The sequence below is a fragment of the Medicago truncatula genome, chromosome 3, assembly GCF_003473485.1.
Source record: "Medicago truncatula cultivar Jemalong A17 chromosome 3, MtrunA17r5.0-ANR, whole genome shotgun sequence".
Taxonomy (NCBI): Eukaryota; Viridiplantae; Streptophyta; class Magnoliopsida; order Fabales; family Fabaceae; genus Medicago; species Medicago truncatula.
The window spans coordinates 48,195,125-48,221,036 of NC_053044.1; the positions used below are offsets into that span (position 1 = coordinate 48,195,125).

The 25,912-nt window shown below is 31.9% G+C and overlaps 3 protein-coding genes across 3 annotated transcripts; 2 read left to right on the forward strand and 1 right to left on the reverse strand.

The window, feature by feature from the left end:
* The first annotated feature begins 6,611 nt into the window (after positions 1 to 6,611).
* On the forward strand, positions 6,612 to 11,604 carry LOC11435049 (calcium-dependent protein kinase SK5). The gene is made up of 7 exons (XM_003602651.4): positions 6,612 to 7,254; positions 8,422 to 8,565; positions 8,697 to 8,849; positions 8,958 to 9,073; positions 10,532 to 10,699; positions 10,818 to 11,042; positions 11,202 to 11,604. The coding sequence occupies exons 1-7, from the start codon at positions 6,705 to 6,707 to the stop codon at positions 11,331 to 11,333; spliced, it is 1,488 nt and encodes a 495-aa protein (XP_003602699.1). The 5' UTR covers positions 6,612 to 6,704; the 3' UTR covers positions 11,334 to 11,604.
* Positions 11,605 to 16,718: 5,114 nt separating this feature from the next.
* On the forward strand, positions 16,719 to 20,667 carry LOC11435051 (calcium-dependent protein kinase SK5). Its single transcript, XM_003602653.4, has 7 exons — positions 16,719 to 17,345; positions 18,234 to 18,377; positions 18,508 to 18,660; positions 18,769 to 18,884; positions 19,654 to 19,821; positions 19,939 to 20,163; positions 20,332 to 20,667. The coding sequence occupies exons 1-7, from the start codon at positions 16,787 to 16,789 to the stop codon at positions 20,461 to 20,463; spliced, it is 1,497 nt and encodes a 498-aa protein (XP_003602701.2). The 5' UTR covers positions 16,719 to 16,786; the 3' UTR covers positions 20,464 to 20,667.
* A 432-nt stretch (positions 20,668 to 21,099) lies between these two features.
* Positions 21,100 to 22,970, reverse strand: LOC11419954 (acyl-coenzyme A thioesterase 13). Its single transcript, XM_003602654.4, has 2 exons — positions 22,513 to 22,970; positions 21,100 to 21,438 (listed from the first exon to the last, which is right to left on the reverse strand). Exons 1-2 carry the CDS (start codon positions 22,834 to 22,836, stop codon positions 21,295 to 21,297), a joined length of 468 nt encoding a protein of 155 aa, XP_003602702.1. The 5' UTR covers positions 22,837 to 22,970; the 3' UTR covers positions 21,100 to 21,294.
* Positions 22,971 to 25,912: the final 2,942 nt, after the last annotated feature.

Below are 25,912 nucleotides of genomic sequence, written 5' to 3' on the forward strand. Positions count from 1 at the left end.
GTTTAATTAAAAAATCTTGTGATATTAACTAAAGTCAGATACAAATTTTATAGAGTTAGCTCTATAATTTGTTTTAATAATTTAGGAGAAATAATGCTAACAAAAGAGGAGCATAAGAGCCTAATCTGTTCTAAAGTATAGCATATGTTACAACAAACTGATATGCATTACATGAGCTGGAATATTGCCGAATTGGATAGGAACACCAGGCTTTGTTAAACAACTACATTTTTTGCTATAGGTAGTGAATTAACACCAATGATAATAATAAGAAACTTTTTTCATACATAAACAAATTAGTAATGAAACAAAAATTGCATCAACAACGAAACAGAAATTGCATCATTGATAATGATAAGCCAAAAAAGTACATTGCATGATTCACAAATTCATTTGGAACCAGCATTCTTCAAAAGTACATAAAACCAAAACTTAATCTTCAAAATTGAGATCTTCAAATTGCTCAAACCAAAAGAGTTAAACAAAACTGAAGATTACACTTCATATAGTTCCATCACTATTTGATCTTTAGATTACTTGAACCAAAAAAATAAAATGTAAACATATAAAAGTCCACCGCATAATTCCCCCAATACTTAGCAATGTTCATGACATAAAAAATGAGAGAATAAAATCTTCTCTTTCAATAAAACATGTTTGGTAAATCCATCAATCATGGGTGCTGCCAAGGTGGTCCATATTTAAAAAGGCACGCTATTATCATGGTGAAGTGAAGATGAGAGCATGCATGGTTATAGATAAATATTAATCATGAGCTGCAATAATCATGGTTATAGATAATTATAAACCTATCTTGGCCTATATTATATACACTAATATCTGTTGTACATATGAGAGCAGATGAATATGCATCGCGAGCCATAGATGGTTGGGGACACTTTTTATCAGTTTAAATATATGTGAGTGAATGAGAAGTTTAAACAAATTAAAACTTTGGTCTTAGTAGGAGTACATAGAGTATGATCAATTCAAAAAGCTAATGACAGAGTATGATCATTAGCTTCTCAAGCAACAAAACGGATATTTGGCAGCAATTAGTTTTGCTAAGACAATGCTTATAATACACGCAAAAGTAAGCATATTTTGATAAGGCGTTGAAGGTTGTATCAAGATCTGTCTTTTGCTGCAACATTTTATGAGAGGAGGAATGCAAGTGCAGCATCATTTCTTAGGCTTCTATGCCACTTTCCTTGAAAAATGCACGTGCAATGTAAAAGTTAAAGTTGCTTAGGGACAGCACACAATTATTAGTAGAAGAATTTTTTTCTCTCTTAGGGAATACATAGATTACGTGACATATCAGATTATCATGTCTAAGAATTTGATGCATTAGCTATAAGTATTTTTTTTCCAAAATCCAGCCAAGATATCATCTATCATAGAAGTATCTGAATATGTGATTCATATAGGATGGACATTTATCCTAAAAAAATAAAAGAATGTGAAATTCGTATGTTTATCTCATACATTGAGCACCTATCCATAATAATTGTTTCACTGATCCTAGTATGCTAAATTAATAAGTTAAATTAAGTAATACATTGATCTCCTAAACCAAGTGCAGTGTGTTTAATTTATGGCTAACATTGACCATTAGATGATGTTAAATACGATCAACATCAAGCAAATATTAACCATGACAGAGACCTTCCTCAAGTACTCCATTATCTATACTCTCTTATCAATTAGATTGCATTGGGAACAAAAACTATCTCATGTACATTTAAATGCTTATCAGTTAGTATAAGCATGCTTATATTGAGTTGATCGAGTAAGGAAATGATTACAGATTGCAGATATGAATTACCTTGAACACACAACCTATTTGCATTAGGGTATGTCTGAGCATTAATTTATGTATATAACTAGATCATCCACCCATGCTGCCGCACGGGTCATATACATCTTTGCAAAATATTGTAATGCGATATGATTCATCGCTTATGATTATAATTAATTTGATGAAAGAAAACTATAAAATCGCAATAGTGTCTCATTACTTAAATGATGTATGATTATACATTTTGAAAAATCTCTTGATAAACCACATTTGATGTAGTATTGATACAATCGCCATTTTCATCTATCAACAAAATTTTAAGACCATTTCTCAATGTCACTCTTGAAATCATCGCATATAGCTGACCATCAAATTTTTTATTAGAGAGAAGACTGTTTGCCCTCCAAATAAAAGTTTTACGGCTGTGCCAATAAAAATAGACAACACATTCAACAAAATTTATAAAAAAAATTATGTAATATGATATAAGAACCATCTGTCCTAACAGAACACAAAAAATTGGAAGAACATTAATTTCTGAACATATAAAGTCTCAATAATGAACAACATAGGCACGATTATCCCAAAAAAAAAAATATCACACACACATTATATAATTAGATGGGCATGGCAATAGTAATATGATAGTGCTGCCAAGGCTCGTAAACATTGTATACACTACCCATATGTAGTCTTATAAAATATGACTATGTTTAGACAGTTATAAATTTTACATGTTCCACCGTAATCATACAGGAAAAATACACCAGGTCGGTTAGATTCAACCCTTGCCATTATTGTCATATATTATTTTCTGCTTCAAAGTCATAGTTGACATTAAAGGACGATGCTCCTTTCGTAACTTATTTATGTCATACCTCAGCTCATCATATATTAACCTCAGATAGTATGTTGTCTATTATTTAAAACTCAGATATATGACACAATAAGCAACACACAGTAGTGTTATGAATTCAAAAACGTTTCAGCAACCTAATTCTTACACCCGTGGATTGTTGATGATAGCATTGATTGCAGCACATAAACCTCTTGTTGTCTAGTACAAACACCAGAACCGTGTAATATGCAAGGCATCGAAAGCCGTTGCCTTGTTTTTTTTTTCTTTTCTTTTCATAGACTATATGGTACGTACGTGTGTTGTAACTCATCCAAAGTTTATATAGAGACCAAAAATATTAAAAAAAATTAAACCTCGTCTATATTTATTATTTATTTTGTTCATTTTAATTGAAAAGTTTATCTCACGTTATACCAATACTAAATAAACAGTTTATCCCACGTTATGCCAATATTTATTATTTATTATGTATTATTATTATTATTATTTTGTTCATTATGTTAATTATTTTTTATAATTCTTATTAATAAAAATAATGAACAAAATAATAATTTATTATAATCATCTTTCATAAAAATAATGAAAAAAATAATAATAGAACATAATTGTATTATTGAAAGATTTTTCCAAAAAAAAAAGATTTAAGATCAATACCAAAGTGTAAGGACCAATATAAAAAAGTGCGAGGTCTAAAAATTTTGGAATATTTTAATTCTGAAAATTGTCTTGTAGTGTGTCACGTGGTGTGTAATAATTGGTCAACGTAACACATTGTTAGTTTTTTTTTTTCTAACGTGAACTTAATAGAAGGACCAATTGCAAAATATTTAAAAAGTGCAGGCACTAATGTCAAATTATGGTCAAAATGCAAGGACTAATAACATATTTAAACTTAAAACATACATACACTTACCATTTTATTTTATTATTAATGGAAAAAGAGGGAATCACTAAAAAAGAAGAGGGCAATTTCCTAGGCACGAATTACAAATGTTATTAGCAACATTATTACATGTGGCGCAATATCTAACAAAACTATGGTCAGTAGGAGTTTACGCCACGCTATTTTAGATGCAACCTCTTCAAAAGATTTTGGATTGTGGTTTGAATAGCAACAAACTAAATCCGTTGCCTTTAGGGAATAGGCAACGGGTACACTATTCCCACGGTTAGAGAGTGGAAGCTATATTTGTATAGCAACGGTTTTCAGATGTGCAGTTTTTTTGAAGTTTTTGTTTACCAGTGTTTTCGGTCATGTGTAGTCTGTCAAGCGCTTTTTTCTTGGCTGTTTTGAGCATAGCAGTTCGGGTAGGCAAAACTTTATTATAAGGGGTGTTCTGCGCAACAATAAAGGTGTGTATTTGGCATCTGATTTGCCATGATGATCATTTGAAGACAGAATATTTGTGCCGTAAATTCTTGTCAACAACATAGGTGTTTGAGAAGTGCACTCTGCTGCTGTTCCATGGCCTTGGTGTATTTTTTCTTGTTCGCATTATAGCAGATCAGCGTTGGCTTAAAGGACACTTGGATTTTAGCTTCAAATCTCAAATAGAATTTGGTATAATGGTGTGGATTTGCTTGCCATATGCTAGCTATGGTGCTTCCTGGATGCTGGATGAGATTATTGTCATCTTATTAGTTACTGAAGGACCTTTGTAGTTGTTTGCTTTGTTTTCCTTAGGTGTAAATCATGGTTTAATGCTTTTTATGTGTAAGTAGAGCTCTTTCTTTTTGTATCTGAAGGATATTTGGTGTAGTTTTGTACATCTAGTTTTAGCAAATGATTAAGTCCTCTCAAACCTTTATGATGGTCATGATTTTCATGAAAAAAAATAATATCAAAGTATCAGTTTTATATTTAACAAATTCCTTTTTAGTGATTCTATTCTGTTTTCTTAACTATATGCTTTTTTGAGAAATGTTATTTAAACTATTTAAGCACAATATTTAAGAAAGATTATTTTGATAAATACTTTGTTAAGCAAATCGTCAACGAACAAAAGATCAAACACACTCTACCATTTTTTGCCAGTGGTATACATCTATGTTTGGAAAAACCTGAATTAATTGTCTTTTTCAAACAAAATATTTTTCACATACTTTTGTGTAGTTAAATAGACAAGCAACAAAATCTAATACTAGCGCACAACATCAATAACTAAAAAAAATAAAAAATAAAAAATGTTAGACACTGAATTTTTAACGTGAAACTTTTTCTTCCGAGAGAATAAAACTATGTGGCCTAGTCTAATAAAACATTTTACTGTGTAAATAACGAGTACATCAAAGTATTCTTACAAACACTAGGGAACAAGAACAACACTCATCGCAAATGGTGAAAACCAATTAATTGCTAAGTCTTCACAATCACCAAATGACGACTTAGCAAATGATCAACAATTAATTGATAAACAACTACATAATTCATAATTGCTCAACTACATTCACATTCTACTTAATCAACAACTCAAAAATCTAACCTTTATTCATCACCATTGCTCCAGCACATTCTTAACCTTTGTAGATGTGGTCGAGGCATGTCTAAGAAGTTATGAGCAACAGAAAGTAAAAATAAACTTTTTTGAAACGTTTGAGTAAATTGTTCAACACTTGTCATACGAGTGTGGAACAACAATTCAAGGATTGTCGAAGTAAATACATTAATAACAATTGAACACTTTTATAAATTTATCGACACGTGTCAGACAAGTGTTGAAAACCGATACGTGTCAAGAGGTGTTTGTGCTTCATAGAAGTTAACATAGTCAATTTTTGTGTTTGATGTCCTTCACATAGCCTATGGAGATCACTCCTGAGCTTCCGTGAGACTTCCTTCTACTAAGGAAGTTGACTTATGGTTGACCTTCCAGTGGATCTTCCATCATAGTCTTCTAAGCTTCCAATCCCTTTTTTTATGCTCTTAATATGTTCCTTCTTCATGATAAGGAGATCATGCACACTTGAACATATGTTAGTATACAAATTGTTTCTCAATGCTTTGTTATCATCAAAACACAAGAGAGCTTGTATGAACCATTCTTGTTCTAACACACTTGTCATCCATATCTTGACGCATTTTGGATTATGTAATCCAAATGAGCAAAAATTTAAATGAGTTGGATCGTGAATTTTGCCGAAGTAGAAAAGACTTAAAGCTCTTTTTTTTTTACCAAATAGTTTAGTGGCTAGCACCAACCATAGCACCATCCATTGTTGCGACTACATCAAAAGAGGAGATGTTGGATTGAAAGGAAAGAGACTGCGCGAGACAAGGTGTTATCATTAGAGATAAGGTTAGAACACTTTTTAATTCAGAAATCCTACCTTAACTGGTAAAATGTCAAAATTATTAGGCCGGATGCCGCGATCGGAGTTCGAACCCTGATACCTCCTTTTTTTGACAAAATGTTTTAAACTTTTATTCGACACTTTATACTTAAATTAAATTGTTATGCATAAATCACTACAAAAAAAAAAAATTGTTATACATAAATGTACTTTATTTCTGACAGACATATTCAACATAACCGATTAAAATTCTTTGAAAAAAACGATTAAAAATTAAAATCACTGGTAATTACAGCCTAGCATACTAGTTTCTTCACCCTTCACTTTTAGTAGTTTCTTACTAAAAGTAACACCAATTTTTATGATTTTATAACAATTATATTAATGACCTTTCCTTAAAAAAAAGTTATATTAATGACCTCATCCCCGTTTCCATTTTCTTCAACGAAACTTGGTAGTAACCGGGTAACAATTGAAAAAGGAAATAAAAAGTACTCCTCCTATCCTATCACTAAGAAGAAAATCACGGAGTAATTTCTTTCCCATTAAATTACACTTCATAAAAATCTTCAACAAAATATATCAGCAAATAGAAAATCACGGAATTTGATTTAATTCTTTTCATTAAATTTTTGTCATTATTACTTGTGTAATAAGCATAAGTGAAGTCACAAACATTTGACTCTGTCTTTGTCTTTGTGTCTTCTTTTTCTCTTTCTGAACCAAACACCAAACACAGTACAACGTTGAAGAATGTCGAAATCCAACACCACCAACACAACACCACCAAAACCCACATGGGTTCTCCCTTATGTAACTGAAAATCTTCGTGAAGTTTACACCTTAGGCAGAAAACTGGGTCAAGGTCAATTTGGGATCACATATCACTGCATACACAACTCAACGGGTAGAACCTACGCTTGCAAATCAATCTCAAAGAAGAAGCTTTTATGCAAAGAGGATTATGATGATGTTTGGAGAGAGATTCAGATAATGCACCATTTGTCTGAAAATCCAAATGTTGTGAGGATCCATGGAACTTACGAGGATTCGTTTTCTGTTCATTTGGTTATGGAGCTTTGTGAAGGTGGGGAATTGTTTGATAGGATTGTGCAGAAAGGGCATTATAGTGAGAGACAAGCTGCTAAGTTGATTAGAACTATTGTTGAGGTTGTTGAAGCTTGTCATTCTCTTGGAGTTATGCACAGAGACCTTAAACCTGAGAATTTTTTGTTTGATTCTGTTGATGAAGATGCTCTTCTCAAAACTATTGATTTTGGTTTGTCTGTTTTTTACAAGCCAGGTTTGTTTGATTTTTCCTTTATATTTTGATCAGATTCAGTTTATTTGTGAATTGATAAATGATTTGATGATGTTTATGCATCTGCGTCATTGTTCAGATGCGGTGGATTCTATTATGAGGGAGATTTATTGTTCAAGATGAAATGGTTTTGTTGATTTATTTGTTGAACCTGATTTCAATCTTGTTGATTTTGGTTGTGTGTGTTTTTTTGTTTTTAGAGAGAAAAAGGGATGTTGTGTTTTGGTTCTGATTTCATTGCTCCACTTGCTTGAGTCCTTTGTACTAGGAGAGCTTATTTCCAATTGATTATAAACCGTTTCGGGAAATAGATTGAGTTAGGGGAGCAATGGGATCTAGGGAAATATTAAAATCAAAGTTTGGTTTTGGTTGTGTATCTGAATTGATCAGTTTGAGAAAGATATATATACTACTCCCTCCGTCCTAAAGTCACTGCCATTGTTTGACTAATCTGCATTATTTACATAACATACTTGGACGACCATATTTTTCTACTAATATATAAAAAAAACAAATGGTAGCATATAAGATGTTGGATTTGAGTCGATGAGTATTTTCAAAGTTGTGCATTGACGTATGTGAAACAATCAACTAGATAGGTCATTTTGGGACGGAGGGAGTAATTGTTATTGCAGGTTCATGTCATGGTTTATTATGGAACCTCAATCCACAATACACTGTATATGATATAGAATTCCGAAATGAAGAAGAACATGGGGTGATTCAAATCAGGATTTTTCCATCTATTTTCATGTTTCTTCATTCTTTCGATTGAATAGAGCAGTAGACCCTTGCTTTCTGTGTGCAGATTCAGTTTTCTTGTTTTTATTATGTTCAATAGAAATGAAGCTAAAAAGGCAATGTTTAATGAAAAAAAGAATGAAGAGGTTGCTCAAATGGGAAAATTGCAGTGAGAAACATATTTCTGTCTTCTGTAAGTTTGTCCAAAGACATGAACTTTTGGCATTCTAACTGCTCAAAGTTCCAAGTCTGGAAAATGACTGTACTTGCCTTTAATACTATAATATCGGAACATTCATATCAAAGTATAATGTGGATTATACTATTTTAGTTTTCTGTTGTTCGTTTCATTCATCACCGGAAATGATTGCATGATTTGGATGCTTAACAAACTGATGTGTTTTTCAGGTGAAATCTTTAGTGATGTTGTTGGAAGCCCATACTATGTTGCGCCAGAGGTCTTGCACAAACATTATGGACCTGAAGCAGACGTGTGGAGTGCTGGTGTTATTTTGTACATCTTATTAAGCGGGGTGCCTCCGTTTTGGGCCGGTATATATCTGTCATTTATACATCAAATTATCAGCTGTGGATGCAGGCTGTAACGTAGTCATTTTACTGTTTTCCTCACCTTCATCCTTTTCTCATTGCTAATACTGTTATGTGAATTTTCTCACCTACAGAGACCGATCAAGGGATCTTCAGACAGATTTTCCAAGGAAAACTTGATTTCCGGTCTGAGCCGTGGCCTGGGATTTCAGACAGTGCCAAGGATCTAATTCGAAAAATGCTTGATAGGAACCCAAAAACAAGATTTACAGCTCACCAAGTGCTCTGTAAGTCTAAAATTCCATATATAGCAAGTATCTTACTTGTACGAATACTAGAAAAATTATCGGAATGGGGTTGAAAGCTATGAAACTTAAGTGGTTTTTCTGTGTCAGGTCACCCGTGGATTGTCGATGATAACATTGCACCAGATAAACCTCTTGATTCTGCTGTTTTATCTCGCCTGAAGCAGTTCTCTGCGATGAATAAACTTAAAAAGATGGCTTTACGTGTAAGTCTTCTGCACACCTTTTTTATTAGGCTGAATGAAATTAGGCTTAGTAAAAGAACAATTTTATATCGTAGTAATACCTGATTGTATCTTGTTAGATTGAAAAGGTAGATTATATGCATTTTAGTATAATTCAGGCTAAACTGATAGTTAACTGTTGCTTTCTAATTAACTAGCTGTCTTTATTAATGTTGTGTACATTCTCTCTGGCAAGTCTCATACAAAGGCTTCTTCATTCTAAAGGTTTGCATGACAGTATTTTTGTTTGCTTCAACAACAGTGATCCTAGAGCTTTTAGATTTTTTTATTTTATTTTTTGATTTTATGAGCAGGATGCCTAGATGTCTGACATGCCTGCAGGGAATGTCTTGGTTTGGTACATGATCATTGTTCATGCCTTCATGAGTGCAACCTTATGCATTAGATTCACCAAAAAGATTGCAACCTATACCCGCTTTGAAATGAAAGGAATGTGATAATTATTGTGCATATGTTTTTCATGTGTGGACTCTGGTTACACTTCAACCTCATAATATTTGGTGAAGCCAATTTATTTAATATGACTAGACTTTGAATCAGTATGCTGTATTTTTTAAAGAAGAATAAAACATTGAGCGAGTGATAAATTTTTGCTCGATTCTTAACCACCCATATCATCAAGGCAAAACCTCAGGCATTATACTTAGCATTAGAACAACGAAATCTATATCGTTGAACAGGAAAACCCACATTCTGTTCTGCTTTTCTCGACAGCTGTGATCAATTTGATGAACTTCATGAATGAGTGCCAATTTTTGCTTTTATGATGATTATTTTTGTTGTTTCAGAATATCTTTTATATCTATTAATTTTTCTCATGCATCCCATCCTTTTTTGTTGGAATAAAAGAGGGCTGGGAGCCCAAAGAAAGAAAATCAAACAACAATCAGTCCTTTTAAGTGTTGAAGTGCACAAAACCTGACATTCTTACATTGTGTTTTATGCACTGGCCTTAAAATCAGAAGAGAAGGCATGCATGAGTTCAGTTTTGAAGGAACTTGAACCTCATGTTCTTGCTATTTGTGGTTGTTGCTTCAAGCAAGGAACACCAGGGTCGGAAGCTAATATGGATATAATGTTAAAAAGTTTCTTCACATTCACATTTGTATTTTTTCTGATTTATTTTACCACTGCTGATTTATTATGATAATCTTTCCACTGAATCGACATAAATTAGCAGTATTATGAATTAAGGTCACGTTCTTGACAACCTTGACCTGAACTTCAGGCATAATTATGTCTTGGTTTGTGAATATTCGAAATTTTCAAATTTTTAAGCTTAGCCTTACCATTGCTTGTGTCTAGACCTCTATCAGAGGCACATTGTCCTCACTGAGAAGTTAAACAGAATTCATTTCAGTCTTTTGTATGTGAACTCCTAATACCATGGTATTTCTTGTTATGAATACTTTTTCCCAGGTTATTGCGGAGAGGCTTTCTGAGGAAGAAATTGGTGGTTTGAAGGAGTTATTCAGGATGCTTGATGCTGATAATAGTGGAACTATAACATTGGAAGAGTTAAAAGAAGGCTTAAAGCGAGTAGGATCTGAACTTATGGAGTCTGAAATCAAGGATCTTATGGATGCAGTAAGATATATAATTCGTTATTGTTTTAGGTTTTAATCCAGTTTCTTTACTTGTGATGCTAGCCCTAATTATAAATCTGACAATTGGCCAAGCCTTATATTAATCTTGCATGTAACAGGCAGATATAGATAATAACGGGACACTTGACTATGGCGAATTCATTGCTGCTACTGTGCACTTAAATAAGCTGGAGAGAGAGGAAAATCTGTTGTCGGCATTCTCCTACTTTGACAAAGATTGTAGCGGTTACATAACCATCGATGAGATTCAAGCAGCCTGTAAAGAGTTTGGCTTAGATGATGTCCACATTGATGAAATGGTCAAGGAAATTGATCAGGATAATGTAAGTATTTTTTTTCTTTGTTGCTATCAAGAGCTTTCTTGTAGAGATCATAAGTTTATGCAAAAATTGTCTTTAAAGATTATACGCCAACATTAGCATTACTGTGTAAACCCATTAGTTGCTAACTTGTTTGTTTTTGATGAAAATTTTGTGTTGCAGGATGGACAAATAGACTATGGAGAGTTTGCTGCCATGATGAGAAAGGGCAATGGAGGGATTGGAAGGAGAACCATGACAAGCACACTTAATTTCAGAGATGCTCTTGGAATCATAGGCAATGGGTCCAATTAAGTTATTGTACCTTAAATAATTTATTTGGTGATACAAATTTTGGAAGAGGAAAAAAAACTTTGGTAACTTTCAACATTATCAGTAGGCCTGACCAAAATTTGTCTTTATTAACAGATCTGTCATTCTAAAATGTTTTTTTGGTATGAAATTTCCCAAAATGTTTGTCATGAAACGAACCACACCACAAATTGGCGGATTAATTCGAACATTTGTATGGTGTAGAAAAGGACGAGAATAACCATCATGGCTTGTGGTGCAAGTCGTAGTTACCCGAGTCTTTGGTCATGTGTTTGATACATGATTGATGTTTATCGAAAAATATTTGTTGTGAGAGTTCTATCCCTTAGATGAATGTTAGTTTTTTCGAGGGGAGAGGGTTAGTTTGTGCAGTTGCGTGCGGAGGATGTCTTTAGTTTAAAAAAAAAATGCTATCTTATTTTTCTCATGACATAATGAGATGTTGATAACAAGACAATTTCTTTTATATATATTTCTCATGAGTTGATTTTTGTTTTAGAGGTCATTAGATTATACTTAGGGGGTGTATTGGATTAGGATTTTAAAGGATAATTTTTGTTTAAAAAAGTCTTGAGGATTTTAAAAGACTTTGTAGGATTTTGATGACTTTGATGATTTTAAAAGACTATTAAGGATTTCAATAGATTTAATTCATAAGATTTTAAAGATTTTGAAATGATTTTAAGGATTTCAAGAGATTTCAACAGATTTTATGAATTTTAAGAAATAATTGAAAAAAATATCATAACACACTCTCTTTCACAAAATCTCAATTAAGACTCTTTTATTTATTTTATTTTATTCTTTACGGGAGAGCTAGAGCTGGGGAGAGAGAGAATCAGAGAGAGAGAGAGAGAGAGGAGAGGAGAGGAAAAGAGAGAGTAAGAGAGAAGGGAGGAGAGAGAGGGAGAGATAGTAAAATCTTAAAAAGAAAAAAAACAATCTTAAGAAATCTCATGTTTTCATAAAAGACTTTTTCATGCTAAAATTTCACTAAAAAATCCCACAAAATCCATCAAAATCTGATTTATTAAACAATCCTTCGAAACTTGAATAATTTTAAATACCACTAGACTTTTTTTAAGTGATTAAGAGTCTTGATTGAATACTACATGACTTTTTTTAAATGACAAAGAATCTTGATTGAATAACACAAGACTTTTTTTAAATTGAAAAGAGTCTTGATTGAATACCACAAGACTTTTTCATTATAAAAAAGTCTTTTAAAATCCCTTAGTTCGATGAAATATGTTTAAAACATTACCATTTGGTGTACAAGATAGGATAGAGATAGGATATGATATAAAACTGAATAAGGATAGGAAAAGATATAGACAAGATAAACATCTGTCCTATCATATGTTTGATGCACACATGATAACAAACATGATATTATATATATTACAATTAAATGACAAAATTACCCAGGTAATTAATGATATGTTTTAACTTTTTTAATTAAATGCAATCAAGCTATTATTAATTATCCAATGTTATAAAAAAAATTCTCTTAAAAGAAAATTGTCAGGTACCGTTTGGCCAGACTTTTTTTCAGTTTAAAAACTACTTTAAAATAAAGTTCTTTAAGGAAAAAGTTAAAGCTGTTTGGTTTCTTTATTTTTTTTAATTCTAAAGTTATTTTTAAGTTAAAAGTTGTTTGGCAAAATATTGTACAAAACTTTGAATTTATTATATTTTTTTGGTGATGTTCGTGGTTCGAACGCGCGACCTTGCATATATTTATACATTGTCTATATCAACTGAGTTAAGCTAGAAAATAATTTATTTTTTCTTTTCCAATTATACTGTATAACAAAATTTTGTTATAAGAATATCATATTTTTGGTGTCATTTAAAAAGATAAGAATTTATATTATATGATATTATATTTGTTACATTGTTGGTGTCATTGAAAAAGATATGTTTAGTTTTTTTTCATAAGAAAAAGATATGCATAATTTGTTACAATACAAATGTGTAAAATATATATATATATATATATATATATATAAGTATAATTTTTTAGGCATCTATACTAGTACTTTTAATTAAAATCAAAATTTTATAAAAATAATAATTGTACGGATTGCGCAACACTGAAAAAATTATACGCATTAGCGTAACAAAAAAAACAGACATACATACATAAAATATTACTCTAAACGCTAATGTGTGTGTGTATATTTGTGAGGTTGAAGAAAGGGAATAAAAATATTTGGTGTCATTCAATGACAACATGAATAAAAATATTTGTAAGGTTGTCATAATTAAACGATATTAAAATTAAATATATAAGTGATAAAAAGATAATAAAATTCCTTAAAAAATAGATACCTCAATTTTATGCATTCTAAAAAAAGTATATAAGTGTTTGGCCTAAAAAGATAATAAAATTCCTTTAAAAACATAAAAATATATAAGTGATCAATTTTATGCATTCTAAAAAAAATACTTTTTTTCGAAGGTACTTTATTGATATTGTGTTTGACCTAACTTTTCCTTAAAAATGTAAAAAAACTGGAAAAAAAGTCGGGCCAAACGGTACCTCAATCATCTTCCTTTTTTCTTAAGGGTGCCGTCTTCTTCTTCAATTACATAATTCAATTAAAAAAATCATGGCTTCTTGAATTAAAAGAAAAAATCACGGCTTCTTGAATTAAAAAAAATAAATCATTTACAATCTTCTTCCTTCTTGCATAACTCCAACCTGTGTAACTCCAGCCTGTTTCCTTTCTTTTCAAATTGGACATGAATACAAAATTGATAATCAATAAAGAAACAAACAAAAAAATTAAGCAGATGAAAAAAAAGTGATTGTAGGGTGGAATTGGGGTTAGATTTGTGATAAATAGAAGAGATGGTGTTGAAGAGTTATGGAGGAAGAGGTAGAGGTCGATGCATGGAGATCAGAGAGAGAACATGAACGATGAATGGAGAGAAAGGGTAAAATAAGAATTTTAATACTAATCATGATAGGATAATTCTAATCCGCCAAAAACTAAGGATAAAAATAAAAAAAGGTGGGTAGGATAGGATTAAGTTATCATTTCCTGTTCACGTACCAAACAGTGAAATAAGATATGATAGTTTTATCATATCCTATCTTGCTATCCTGTGCACCAAGGGCCTAAATGTTTGTATGGTGCGCAAAATATCATCGAGACATGATAAAATATAAATGAGGATAATTGTTTCATTTGATATAGATAGATTAGTAAAAAAATGATTTGATATAGATAGATTAGTACAAAGAAATATGATATAGATAGGATAAGTTATTGTTTGATGTGCACATGATAACAATTTTATATCAATGTAATGTTTTAAAATTTTATAATAAATGTTTTATGTAATATATAAGATTTCTTTATGTAATAAAAACTAGATAAACTTTCCAATATTTTTTATTTATTTTTTGGTCAAGTAGCCTAGTGGCTAGAGCTCACACAATTAAATTATGGAGAAGTGGAGTGTCGGGGTTCGAATCTCGGCCCCTGCATATGAAATGCAATATCCCTACCAATAAGCTCACGGGGATTAATACTTCCGAATTTTATATATTTTCATTATGGCCTCACACAACAATAGTACAATTATTCAAAGTAAAAAACAATAGTACAGTCCTCGTGAGCTTAGCTCAGTTGGTAGGGACATTGCATAATTTATGCAGGGGCGGGTTCGAACCCCGGACACTCCACTTCTCCACATTTAATTGTGTGAGCTCTAGCCACTAGGCTATTAGACAAAAAAAAAAAAAACAATAGTACAAATAAATTAACTTTTTTTACTTTTCTAATCAAAATAAACTTATTACTAGTACAAATATTACTTTTGACTAATTACAGGCCCCAATCAAGGATATTGGAAATAGCAAAGTCTCACCCTCTATTTATTTCTCATTTTGAATCATACAAGAACTCTACAAAGTAGTTGAATCAATAAGTTTGTTTTTAAAACATCACAATTAAAAAATATGGAAAATGTTAAGAAAAACGTTGTTAATAAGAAGTTTAAAGTAAAAAGTCTATTGTAAATTTGTGTATTCAACACATTCAAACATAAGAAACACAATTTTTTCTACATAAAAGTTATTAATTATTTTTATTTTTAAATCCTTAACAAGTGTTAGACCCTAAAAATATGGGTATTGCTAACCAGTGCCCTAAGGGCAGTGGTTAAGGATTCCAATAATGGAAACTTTGTTTTGGAAATACAAGTCTTTACTTATTTCTTAGCAATAATTACACCACTTTTCAATGCAAACTTACTTATTTTAATACTTTAATCAATACCCCAAAAATAATGGTTAACATTCTCCTAAAAATATTTACTTTTGATCTATTTATAATACATTTATCATTTCTAATTCGTGCTCTTTCATTGATCCTCACAAAAAAAATTATGATGTGGCAACATTTCAATACCAAACAATTTAACTTAAACTAGCGTAGAATCTGGGATTCAAACGCTATTGGACAATATTTTTTAAATAATTAATTTTTCAAAATTAATTTTACAATCTCTAATTAATTTTCTATTCATATTTTATTAAATTTAAATTTTTGAATTTTATGTTATAATTCATAGGGAAAAATTAGTAGCCCTTTTCATTTTATGATATTAGTTACCCAAGAGCGCTTAGATGAGATGATATAAGTTTTTCTAAGTTGACCAAGGTCATGATTACGAATCTAACTTTGAACATATGCAGCAACGTTGAAACTGCTAGGGAGAGTTTGACACTCATTTGAATCTTATAAGACTGATTAGTTTTTGCAGTTACGAGCGGATGATACCCGATTTACACAAAAAAAATAAATACTTATGATGTTGGTTTCTAACTCATATTTAGTATAAAAATTAAAGAAATAAAACAAGTGACAAAAAAAAAAAAGTTTTCAAAATTAACTTATCATCTAATACTACCACATTAAATATTTTTGATTGAGACAACTCCACAAAATATGATACATGATGTTTTATTAAAAAAAAAAATCAAAATTACACGTTATTTTGGGTGTTGCCAAATAATTACTTACGGCCAGCCAAGCATACAGAGTTTCTTACTAAAAGTAACATTTGTTTTAATGATTTTGTAAATATTCTATTAATTACCTTCATTCCTGTTTCCATTTTCATCAACAAAAAGTGGCATATACTAATGTAAAAAGGAAAAAAAAAGAATATCAGTCTCTTCTAAAAAGGAAATAAAATTACGGAATTTGATTTAATGAGATTATATTAACATTATTATTACATTCCATAAAAAAAGAGACTAACATCAGTCTTTACCCTTATTACTTGTAAACCAAGCTAAGCCTATAAATAGTAGCAAGTGAAGTCACAAACACTTTCTGTCTTCTTTCTTTTGCGCTTGTTTTTAGGGTTTCTTTCCCGCTTGTTATTTTTCGGAACCAAGCACAGTAACATGAACAATGTCAAAATCAAACATACCAGACAAGACAACACCAACAACACCGAAAACCACATGGGTTCTCCCTCGTGTAACAAAGAATCTCCATGAAGTTTACACCTTAGGTAGAAAACTGGGTCAAGGTCAATTTGGGATCACATATCACTGCACACACAACTCAACGGGTAGAACCTACGCTTGCAAATCAATCTCAAAGAAGAAGCTTTTGTGTAAAGAGGATTATGATGATGCTTGGAGAGAGATTCAAATAATGCACCATTTATCCGAACATCCAAATGTTGTGAGGATCCGTGAAACATATGAGGATTCATTTTTTGTTCATTTGGTTATGGAGCTTTGTGAAGGTGGGGAATTGTTTGATAGGATTGTGCAGAAGGGTCATTATAGTGAGAGACAAGCTGCTAAGTTGATTAAGACTATTGTTGAGGTTGTTGAAGCTTGTCATTCTCTTGGAGTTATGCATAGAGACCTTAAACCTGAGAATTTTCTATTTGATTCTGTTGATGAAGATGCTGTTCTCAAAACTATTGATTTTGGGCTGTCTGTTTTTTATAAGCCAGGTTTAGTTTTCTTTTTCCTTTCTATTTCTATTTTGATCAATATGTGAAGTGATGAATGATCTTATAATGTTTTCACATCTAGGGCAATGTTCAGATGCGGTCGTTTTTATCATGATGGAATTTTTTTTGTTCAAATTAATTGATTTTGGTGAAATTTTGGTGGGACTTGATTTCAATCTGTTTTTTGTTTTGTTTTTCAGAGGTTGCTTATTTGGGGGGATGATTGTGTCAATCAAATTCTTTAGTACTAGGAGAACGCCTTTGCTAGTTGATTATAATAACATGGTTCAGGAAATAGATGGATTTAAGGGAGTAATGGGATCTAGGGAAATATTAAAATCGAAGCTCAGCTCATCAATTGGTTATGGTTGTTTATTCATTCTGTGCATAGGAATTGACCAATTTGAGAAAGATGTATATAGTCACTGTTATTACAGGTTCATGCCATGATTTATTATGGAACCTTAAAGAGTATATACACTACTACAGTGTTCGATTTAGAATTCCTAACTGATGTAGAACACGGGGTGATTCAAATTTGGAATTCTTCCTATGTGAAGATTAGTTTTTGTTGTTTTTTATTGTATTTGATCGAGATGAAGCCAAAAAGGCAATGTTTGCTGAAGAAAAAAAAAAGGAAGAGGGTTCTCAGATGGGAAGTGTGCATTCAGTAACCTAATTTTCTATGCAACAAGTTGTCCAAACTCCAAAGACATGAACTTCTGGCATTCTAACTGCCAGAAGTTTTAATAGCTTTAGAAGTTTCTCTTAATAGTATAATAATGTGGAATATACAATTTGAATTTTCACTTTTTGTTACATTCATCACCATATCAACCAGAAATGATTGCATGATGCGCATGCTTAACAAACTGATGTGTTTTTCAGGTGAAATCTTTAGTGATATTTCTGGAAGCCCATACTATGTTGCACCAGAGGTCTTGCACAAGAAGTATGGATCTGAAGCTGACGTGTGGAGTGCTGGCGTTATTCTGTACATCTTGTTAAGCGGGAGGCTTCCGTTTTGTGCCGGTATCTATTTGTCATTTATACATTAAGTTGTCATCTGTGGATGCAGATGTACTGTAGGCATGTTACTGTTTTCTTCACCTTCATCCTTTTCTCATTGCTAATATTGTTCTGCAAATTTTCCTGCCTACAGACACCGAAAATGGGATCTTCCGACAGATTTGCCGTGGAAGACTTAATTTCCAGTCTGAGCCATGGCCTGAGATTTCATACAGCGCCAAGGATCTAATCCGAAAGATGCTTGATAGGAATCCAAGAACAAGGTTTACAGCTCACCAAGTGCTCTGTAAGTCTAAAATTTCATATATAGCAAGTATATTATTTGTACGAATACTTGAAAATTTATTCGAATGGAGTTGAAAGCTATGGCACTTAATCGTTTTTCCTGTTTCAGGTCACCCATGGATTGTCGATGATAACATTGCACCAGATAAACCCCTTGATTCTGCTGTTCTATCTCGTCTGAAGCAATTCTCTGCAATGAATAAACTGAAAAAGATGGCTTTACATGTAAGGTCACAGTGAATTTTTTTTCTTAGTAATACATGATTGTATCTTGTTAGATTGAAAATGTAATTATTTGCACATTAGTACAACAATTTAGGCTAAATTGATAGTGAACTTCTACTTTCTAATTAAGTGTCTGTCGTTATGAATTTTGTGCACATTCTCTTTATCAAGTCGCATAAAAAGGCTTCTTCATTCTAAAGGTTAATACAGTTCATGACAAAGCTTCTAGATTTATTCTTTTCTGTTTTATTTGCAAGATGTGTGGTTGCTTGTATGGTTAGTGTGTTTATGTTTTTCATGTATAGAATCTGGTTACACTTCAACCTTGTGATAGCATATATTTTAAAGGAAAATACACATGAGTGAAGATAAATTGTCGCTCGAGTCTTAACCACACCATTATCGTCAAGGTAAAACCTCAGCATTAGTACAAGGAACAGCTATGAAGTTGACAGGAAACCCATATTCTGTTCTGCTTTTCTTGAACATGAGATCAATTTGATGAACTTCATGAATACGAGTGTTTAGTTTTGCTATTATAATGATTCTTTTCATTGTTTCAGAATATTCTTATATCAATAGTAGAATTAAGTTCACTTTCTTGGCAACCTTGACCTGAACTTCAGGCACAAAAGTCTTAGTTTGTGAATGTTGATTTTTTTTCCTTCGTGTTGTCCTGACTCACAAGTTAAAAGGGATTCATTTCGTAGTGTTATCTATGTCAACTCCTGATACCGTGGCCTTTCTTGTTTTGTATACTTATTCCTAGGTTATTGCCAAGAGGCTTAACGAAGAAGAAATTGGTGGTCTGAAAGAATTATTTAGGATGCTTGACGCTGACAATAGTGGAACCATAACATTGGATGAGCTAAAAGAAGGCTTACAGCGAGTAGGATCGGAACTTATGGAGTCTGAAATTAAGGATCTTATGGATGCAGTAAGATAAATAGTTAATTATTGTTTTAGGTTTTAAACCAGTTTTGTTATCTGTGATGCTTTGCGCAAATTATAAACTTGACAATTGGACAAGACTTATAAATGTTGCATGTGACAGGCAGACATTGATAATAACGGGACACTTGACTATGGTGAATTCATTGCTGCTACTGTCCACTTAAATAAGCTGGAGAGAGAGGAAAATCTATTGTCAGCATTCTCGTACTTTGACAAAGATGGAAGTGGTTACATAACCATTGACGAGATACAGGCAGCTTGTAAGGAGTTTGGTTTGGACGATGTCCATATTGATGAAATGGTCAAGGAAATTGATCAAGATAATGTAAGTATTTTTATTTTCTTTGTTGCTGTTAAGAACTTGCTTTTATAGGTCATAAGTTTCTGCAAACTCGTTTTCGAGATTATAGCCAACATTAGTATTGTTTTATTGAAGAACTGTAAACTCAATAGGTACTAACTTGTTAGTTTTTTTATGAAATTTGTGCTGCAGGATGGACAAATAGACTATGGAGAGTTTGCTGCCATGATGAGAAAGGGCAATGGAGGGATCGGAAGGCGAACCATGTCAAGCACACTCGATTCCAGGGATGCTCTAGAAATCATAGGCAATGGGTCCAATTAAGTTATTTTACCTTAATTATTTGCTGATGAACATTTTGGATGAGGAAAAAACGTCGGCAACTTTAAACATTATCAGTACTACTGATTTAGTAGTCTGACAAAAAATTGCCTTTTGTGAATAGACCCATTGTTCTAAACTGTCGTTCATGACACAAACCAATTCTGACATCTGCATAGTTTATAAAAAGGATGAGATTTGCAAGAATGATCGGTTCCTCACCACATAATGAGATGCTGATGAATAGACAGATTTTTTTTTATTTTTTATTTTTTATATATTTTTCATTAGATGCTATCTGGTTTGATGAAAAAAGTTTGAATTAGAGTGAATTAAGAATTATGTTATATAGAACCTTCAACGCAAGAGCACATCCATTCCAGCAAATGTGAGTGAGACAAAATGACATCCAATTGACACAATTGTTACAAATGAGTTGTTTAAGCATCTATAGAAATTAATCACCTACTCCAGTATGTTTTTCTACAGATTGTCCTGTAAAAACTACTTTAAAATATTCATAAAAAGGAAATTGATTTAGAATAAAAAATCGAGTGTAGTGTTCATATTCTTCTAACAACTTTAAACAGCCACGAAGCTAAAATAAAAGCATTGAGAAAGAAGTGTAAAATATAGATGTGCATGGCAACAATAACGACACTTATCACATTAATATGAAGAAATTAAAAGGAAACATTCCACATGCAGCAAATAAGGGATACTCCAGAAACTTATCCAGAAGTGGCATATACATATATTTGTGAGATATTGATATTAAAAGGTTTACACTATACTTGATTGAGAGTACGTTATTTGGTTATGGTTTGTTGATATTCACAATTTACTAGCAGTGGGAAGATATTTTGTATGGCGTCCCTGGGCAAAAACCCTCCCTGTTTTTTTCTTTCTGAACTCCACACTGATTGTTGCAAGGGTCTTCCCTACACGCAGGGCCTTGGCCTCGATCTCAATCTCCTCCTAAAATAACAATCGGAGAAACACAAGTACTAATGCATTGAGATCTTGAATTAAACATTAAAAGCACAAATTGTACAATTTGTACTGTAAGCAAAACCAATACCAATCTATGAAGCACATACAACACAAGACTGAAGACACAACACGAACACACTAGCCACAAGTAGTAGTAAATTAAAAAAAAAAAAAAAAAAAAGTGATTGAATATGTGTTGGCGTCGTATCAATGTTTTACATAAATACATGTCAAACATCAGACACAACCATGGTTTTAAATTGTAACTGGAAGTGCAGCTGCAATCGGTTTTGAATTCTCCGCAACTGCATCACAATTTTGACGGTATCGGACCGCATTTTGTTGCAATACAAAGTTTCGCAAGGAAACCATAATTTAAAACTAATGGACACATCTAATGGTATGTTTGGTTCCACTTCTAGAGGGGGCAGGTGTAGAACTGATTCTGACATGTTGGGCTGCTATCAGGTAGAATTGGTTTTGCCTCCGGAATTGATTCTACCTAAATCTAGAATTTGTAGCTTTTGATTCTAAAATTGATTTTTACACATTAATTTGAAGTTCAACTCACGGTAGGCTGGAAATTCTAGCTTCACATATTCACTGTAAAATGGAATGCTAAACGTGAGTACATAAGCTAAACCAAACATATACTTGGCCAAAATCAATTTTACATAATCAATTCATTCAAAATCAATTCTTGTCACTACAGTGTATTGGTTCCACTTTTAGAGGGTTAAAATTGGTTATGGAGGGTGTAGAATTGATTCTGACTTGTTTGGATGCTTTTGATCCTATAGTTCATCTTTACACACATATTTAAACTTTTACTCATTTTTGCACGTATATAGCCAAACACAAATCACTTTAGTTTCACATCAATTGTAATCATATAATCAATTGTGTGTGATCAATTCACTCAAAATAAATTCTTATAACCAAACATACAGTGTAGTAGCTACATATACATATATAGATAGATACCAATTGAGCTACATAAATCATATCAATGATAATAAGACAGAAGAAAAGTAGAATTGAGAATAGAGAGAGGGGTACATGGGCATAGGCAGCATCCAAGTAGGAAACATTGATCTCGACGGAAACTCCAGTATTCCGACCCAAATATCCAGAAGCTGGAATGGCGGCGGAACCAACAACATCGACGAGTGCAGCGGTGGCGCCACCGTGTAAGGAATTGCCGGAATTGAGTAAACGGGGAGGTATGTTCATAGAACAGATTACACGGCCAGGTTCAATGAGATCGACGCGAAGTGAACTCATAATTAAGGGTTGCAAGAATCCCAGAGGTAATCCATTTACCGTTGACGTTGTTTCTCCTTCTCTTTTTTCCAAATTCCTCTTCACTGATTCAAGGTTCATTTTCACTTTCTTCTCGTTTTAGTTTGTTTTACTCACACACTACCTAACACCTCTCTCTTCAACTGAATGATTTCAGCTTTTCGTTCTACTCCTCTTCGTGTAGACTCATTCCACTTTTCAATCATTACCTTTTTTTAATATTAATTTCATCTAGGGGTGGGTAAAAAGGACCGTGAACCGAACCGAACCAAAAATAACCGAATCATTATAATAGTTCACGAACCGAACCGTTAATTTATTGACAGTTCTTGAACCATAACCGAACCATCTTTAACCGAACCAAACCACTTGATTTTTTTATTTTTTTTTAAAGGAAACCACTTGAACTCTTTGTTGGATCTTTCCAAAAAAACAACTTATTTAAAATAGCTTATTTTAAAAAACAACTTATTCAAAACAGTTTATTTTATGAAAACAACTTATTTTAAAAAAATAGCTTATTCAAAACACCTAATTTTATGCAAAATAGCTTATTTTAAAAAATAACTTATTCAAAAAAACTTATTTTATGCAAAACACCTTATTTTAAAAAACAGCTTATTAAAAAAAAAAACCTATTTTTAAAAAAAAAAAAACAGCTTATTCAAAACAGATTATTTGAAAAACAACTTATTTTATGAAAAACACCTTATTTTAAAAACAGCTTATTCAAAACAGCTTATTTTCAAAAAAACAACTTATTCAAAACATGTTTTGAATAAAATGAGTTGTTTTAAAATAAGTAGTTTTTTTAAAATAATTTGTTTTCATAAAATAAGCTGTTTTTAAAAATAAGGTGTTTTGCATAAAATAAGCTATTTTTTAAAATAAGTTGTTATGCATAAAATAAACTGTTTTGAATAAGTTGTTTTGCATAAAATAAACTGTTTTGATTAAGTTGTTTTTTAAAAAGAGATCGTAACAAGCTATTTTTAATAAAATAAGCTTTTTAGAATAAGCTGTTTTTCATAAAAGAAGCTGTTTTGAATAAGCTGTTTTAAAAAATAAGTTGTTTTTCATAAAATAAGCTGTGTTTTTTAAAATAAGGTGTTTTGCATAAACTCAGTTGTTTTTCATAAAATAAGTTGTTTATCAAATAAGTTGTTTTTTTTTTTTTAAATAAGGTATTTTCATAAAATAAGTTGTTTCTTAAAATAAGGTGTTTTCATAAAATAAACGGTTTTGAATAAGCTATTTTTAAAAAGAGATCGTAATAAATTATTTTTCATAAAATAAGTTTTTTTGAATAAGCTGTTTTTTAAAATAAACTGTTTTGCATAAGATAAGCTGTTTTTGAAGAAATAAATTATTCTAACTTTTAATTTTAATTTGTTATTTTTATAATAAAAGTGGTTTTATTTATTGGATAAAAAATATTTATTTTGGTTCGGTTCGGTATGGTTAATAGTTAAGCAAATGGTTAACTAAACCATAACTTTGGTTCAGTTCGGTTAACTCCAAACTTAAAATTGTTCGGTTCGGTTTTTGCGAACCATTTCAAAATTTCGGTTCGGTTTGGTTTTTTGGGTTAACGGAACCATGACCACCCCTAATTTCATCAATCATTTACCTTTTCAATCCACTAATATTAAAAAGTCTCGTTTCCCTTCAAAAAAAAATAAAATAAAAACTCTCGTTAACGACTATCCAGGACACTTCGTAAGAATCCAAAATTTAGACATGATATAGTTGATCATATTACACATGTCAATGCATAATTTAGAGTTTAAATAGTTTGAATAATATGTTAGAAAAAATTATGAAAATTTGATATTTTGAAAATATTCATCGAAACGATTTTTTTTTAAGAGATTAAAATGGATTATATCAACAACAAAAAAGACCTTCTGAGCACAAGATGAGCCAAGAAGGAACAAAAGAGTCTATACAATATTTACAGAAAGGAAAAAAAAAATACAAAAAATGACGAAAGAAATAACAATTATCCGTAGCCCAACATTGCGAGGGGACTAAGCCACCAACCATGATAATTGAGGGAGATCTAAACATTTTTCTCCTTCAACCACGAGAAAGAAAGTGACTTTATTTTGTCCACAATCCGCATAATTGGGCATTGTAACACCCCGTTTCCCAAAAATCAATTTAATTATAATATAAAATCAGAGTTTCAACATCAAACGGTATGTCACACTTCAAAATATAAATTCTTAAATAGATTAAAACTATTTAACAACATCCTTCAATTAACTGCAGCGGAATAATCTTTAAATTAAACTCCATTATCCAAAATAATCTTGGCATTAAGCCTCAACATAAAATATTCCATCAATCATAGGGCTACAACATTAACCAAAATTTGATACATAGAATGAATTTAAACAATAAAATCCCATCCCACGTATCAGAGCCCTAGACACTTGAGCCACCACCAACTACTCAGGATCACCTGCAAGTTACCCATAGGAAGGGCAACATTTTCAAGCAGAAGGGGTGAGATTCACAACAAAATATAGATAAAGAATACATCAATTGAATCTAACACCCTATCATAAATCATCAACATTATTATTGTTTATATAACATCATTTTCGCATCTTATCACAATATTAATTCATACACCTCTCAACAATATATACAACTTATCACCACTCCACTAAGACTCCTCTAAACACCCATGCATGTGGTACCAAAAATCAGGGCCGTGACCCACACCGCTGTCGAATGGTTAAAGCATTCTCAACAGGACATAAGTCCTCACCACTACACCACTTTGAGTAACTAGTACTCCACCACTTTGAACGACTAAGCATTCCAGAGCCGAAGCTCTCCCACTGTTATGTTAATGCAACTAATCCTCATAGAGTATATCTACATACCAACCAACCTAGACATATACATATATATGATTCACCAACCAACTTACACCTTTAAGGGAATTTAATTAAATACAACATTCATTCAGTCAGCATCCATTCATCAAAACCAACGAAAACATCCAGGGAAATATATATCAGCATACAAGCCATGCAATAATTCAACCAAATACACAATCCAAACAACAACAGAAATTAACCAACCAAATACTGGGCAGCTCGCCTCGCGAGCTCATCTACTCGCTATGGCGAGCTCAGAAAAA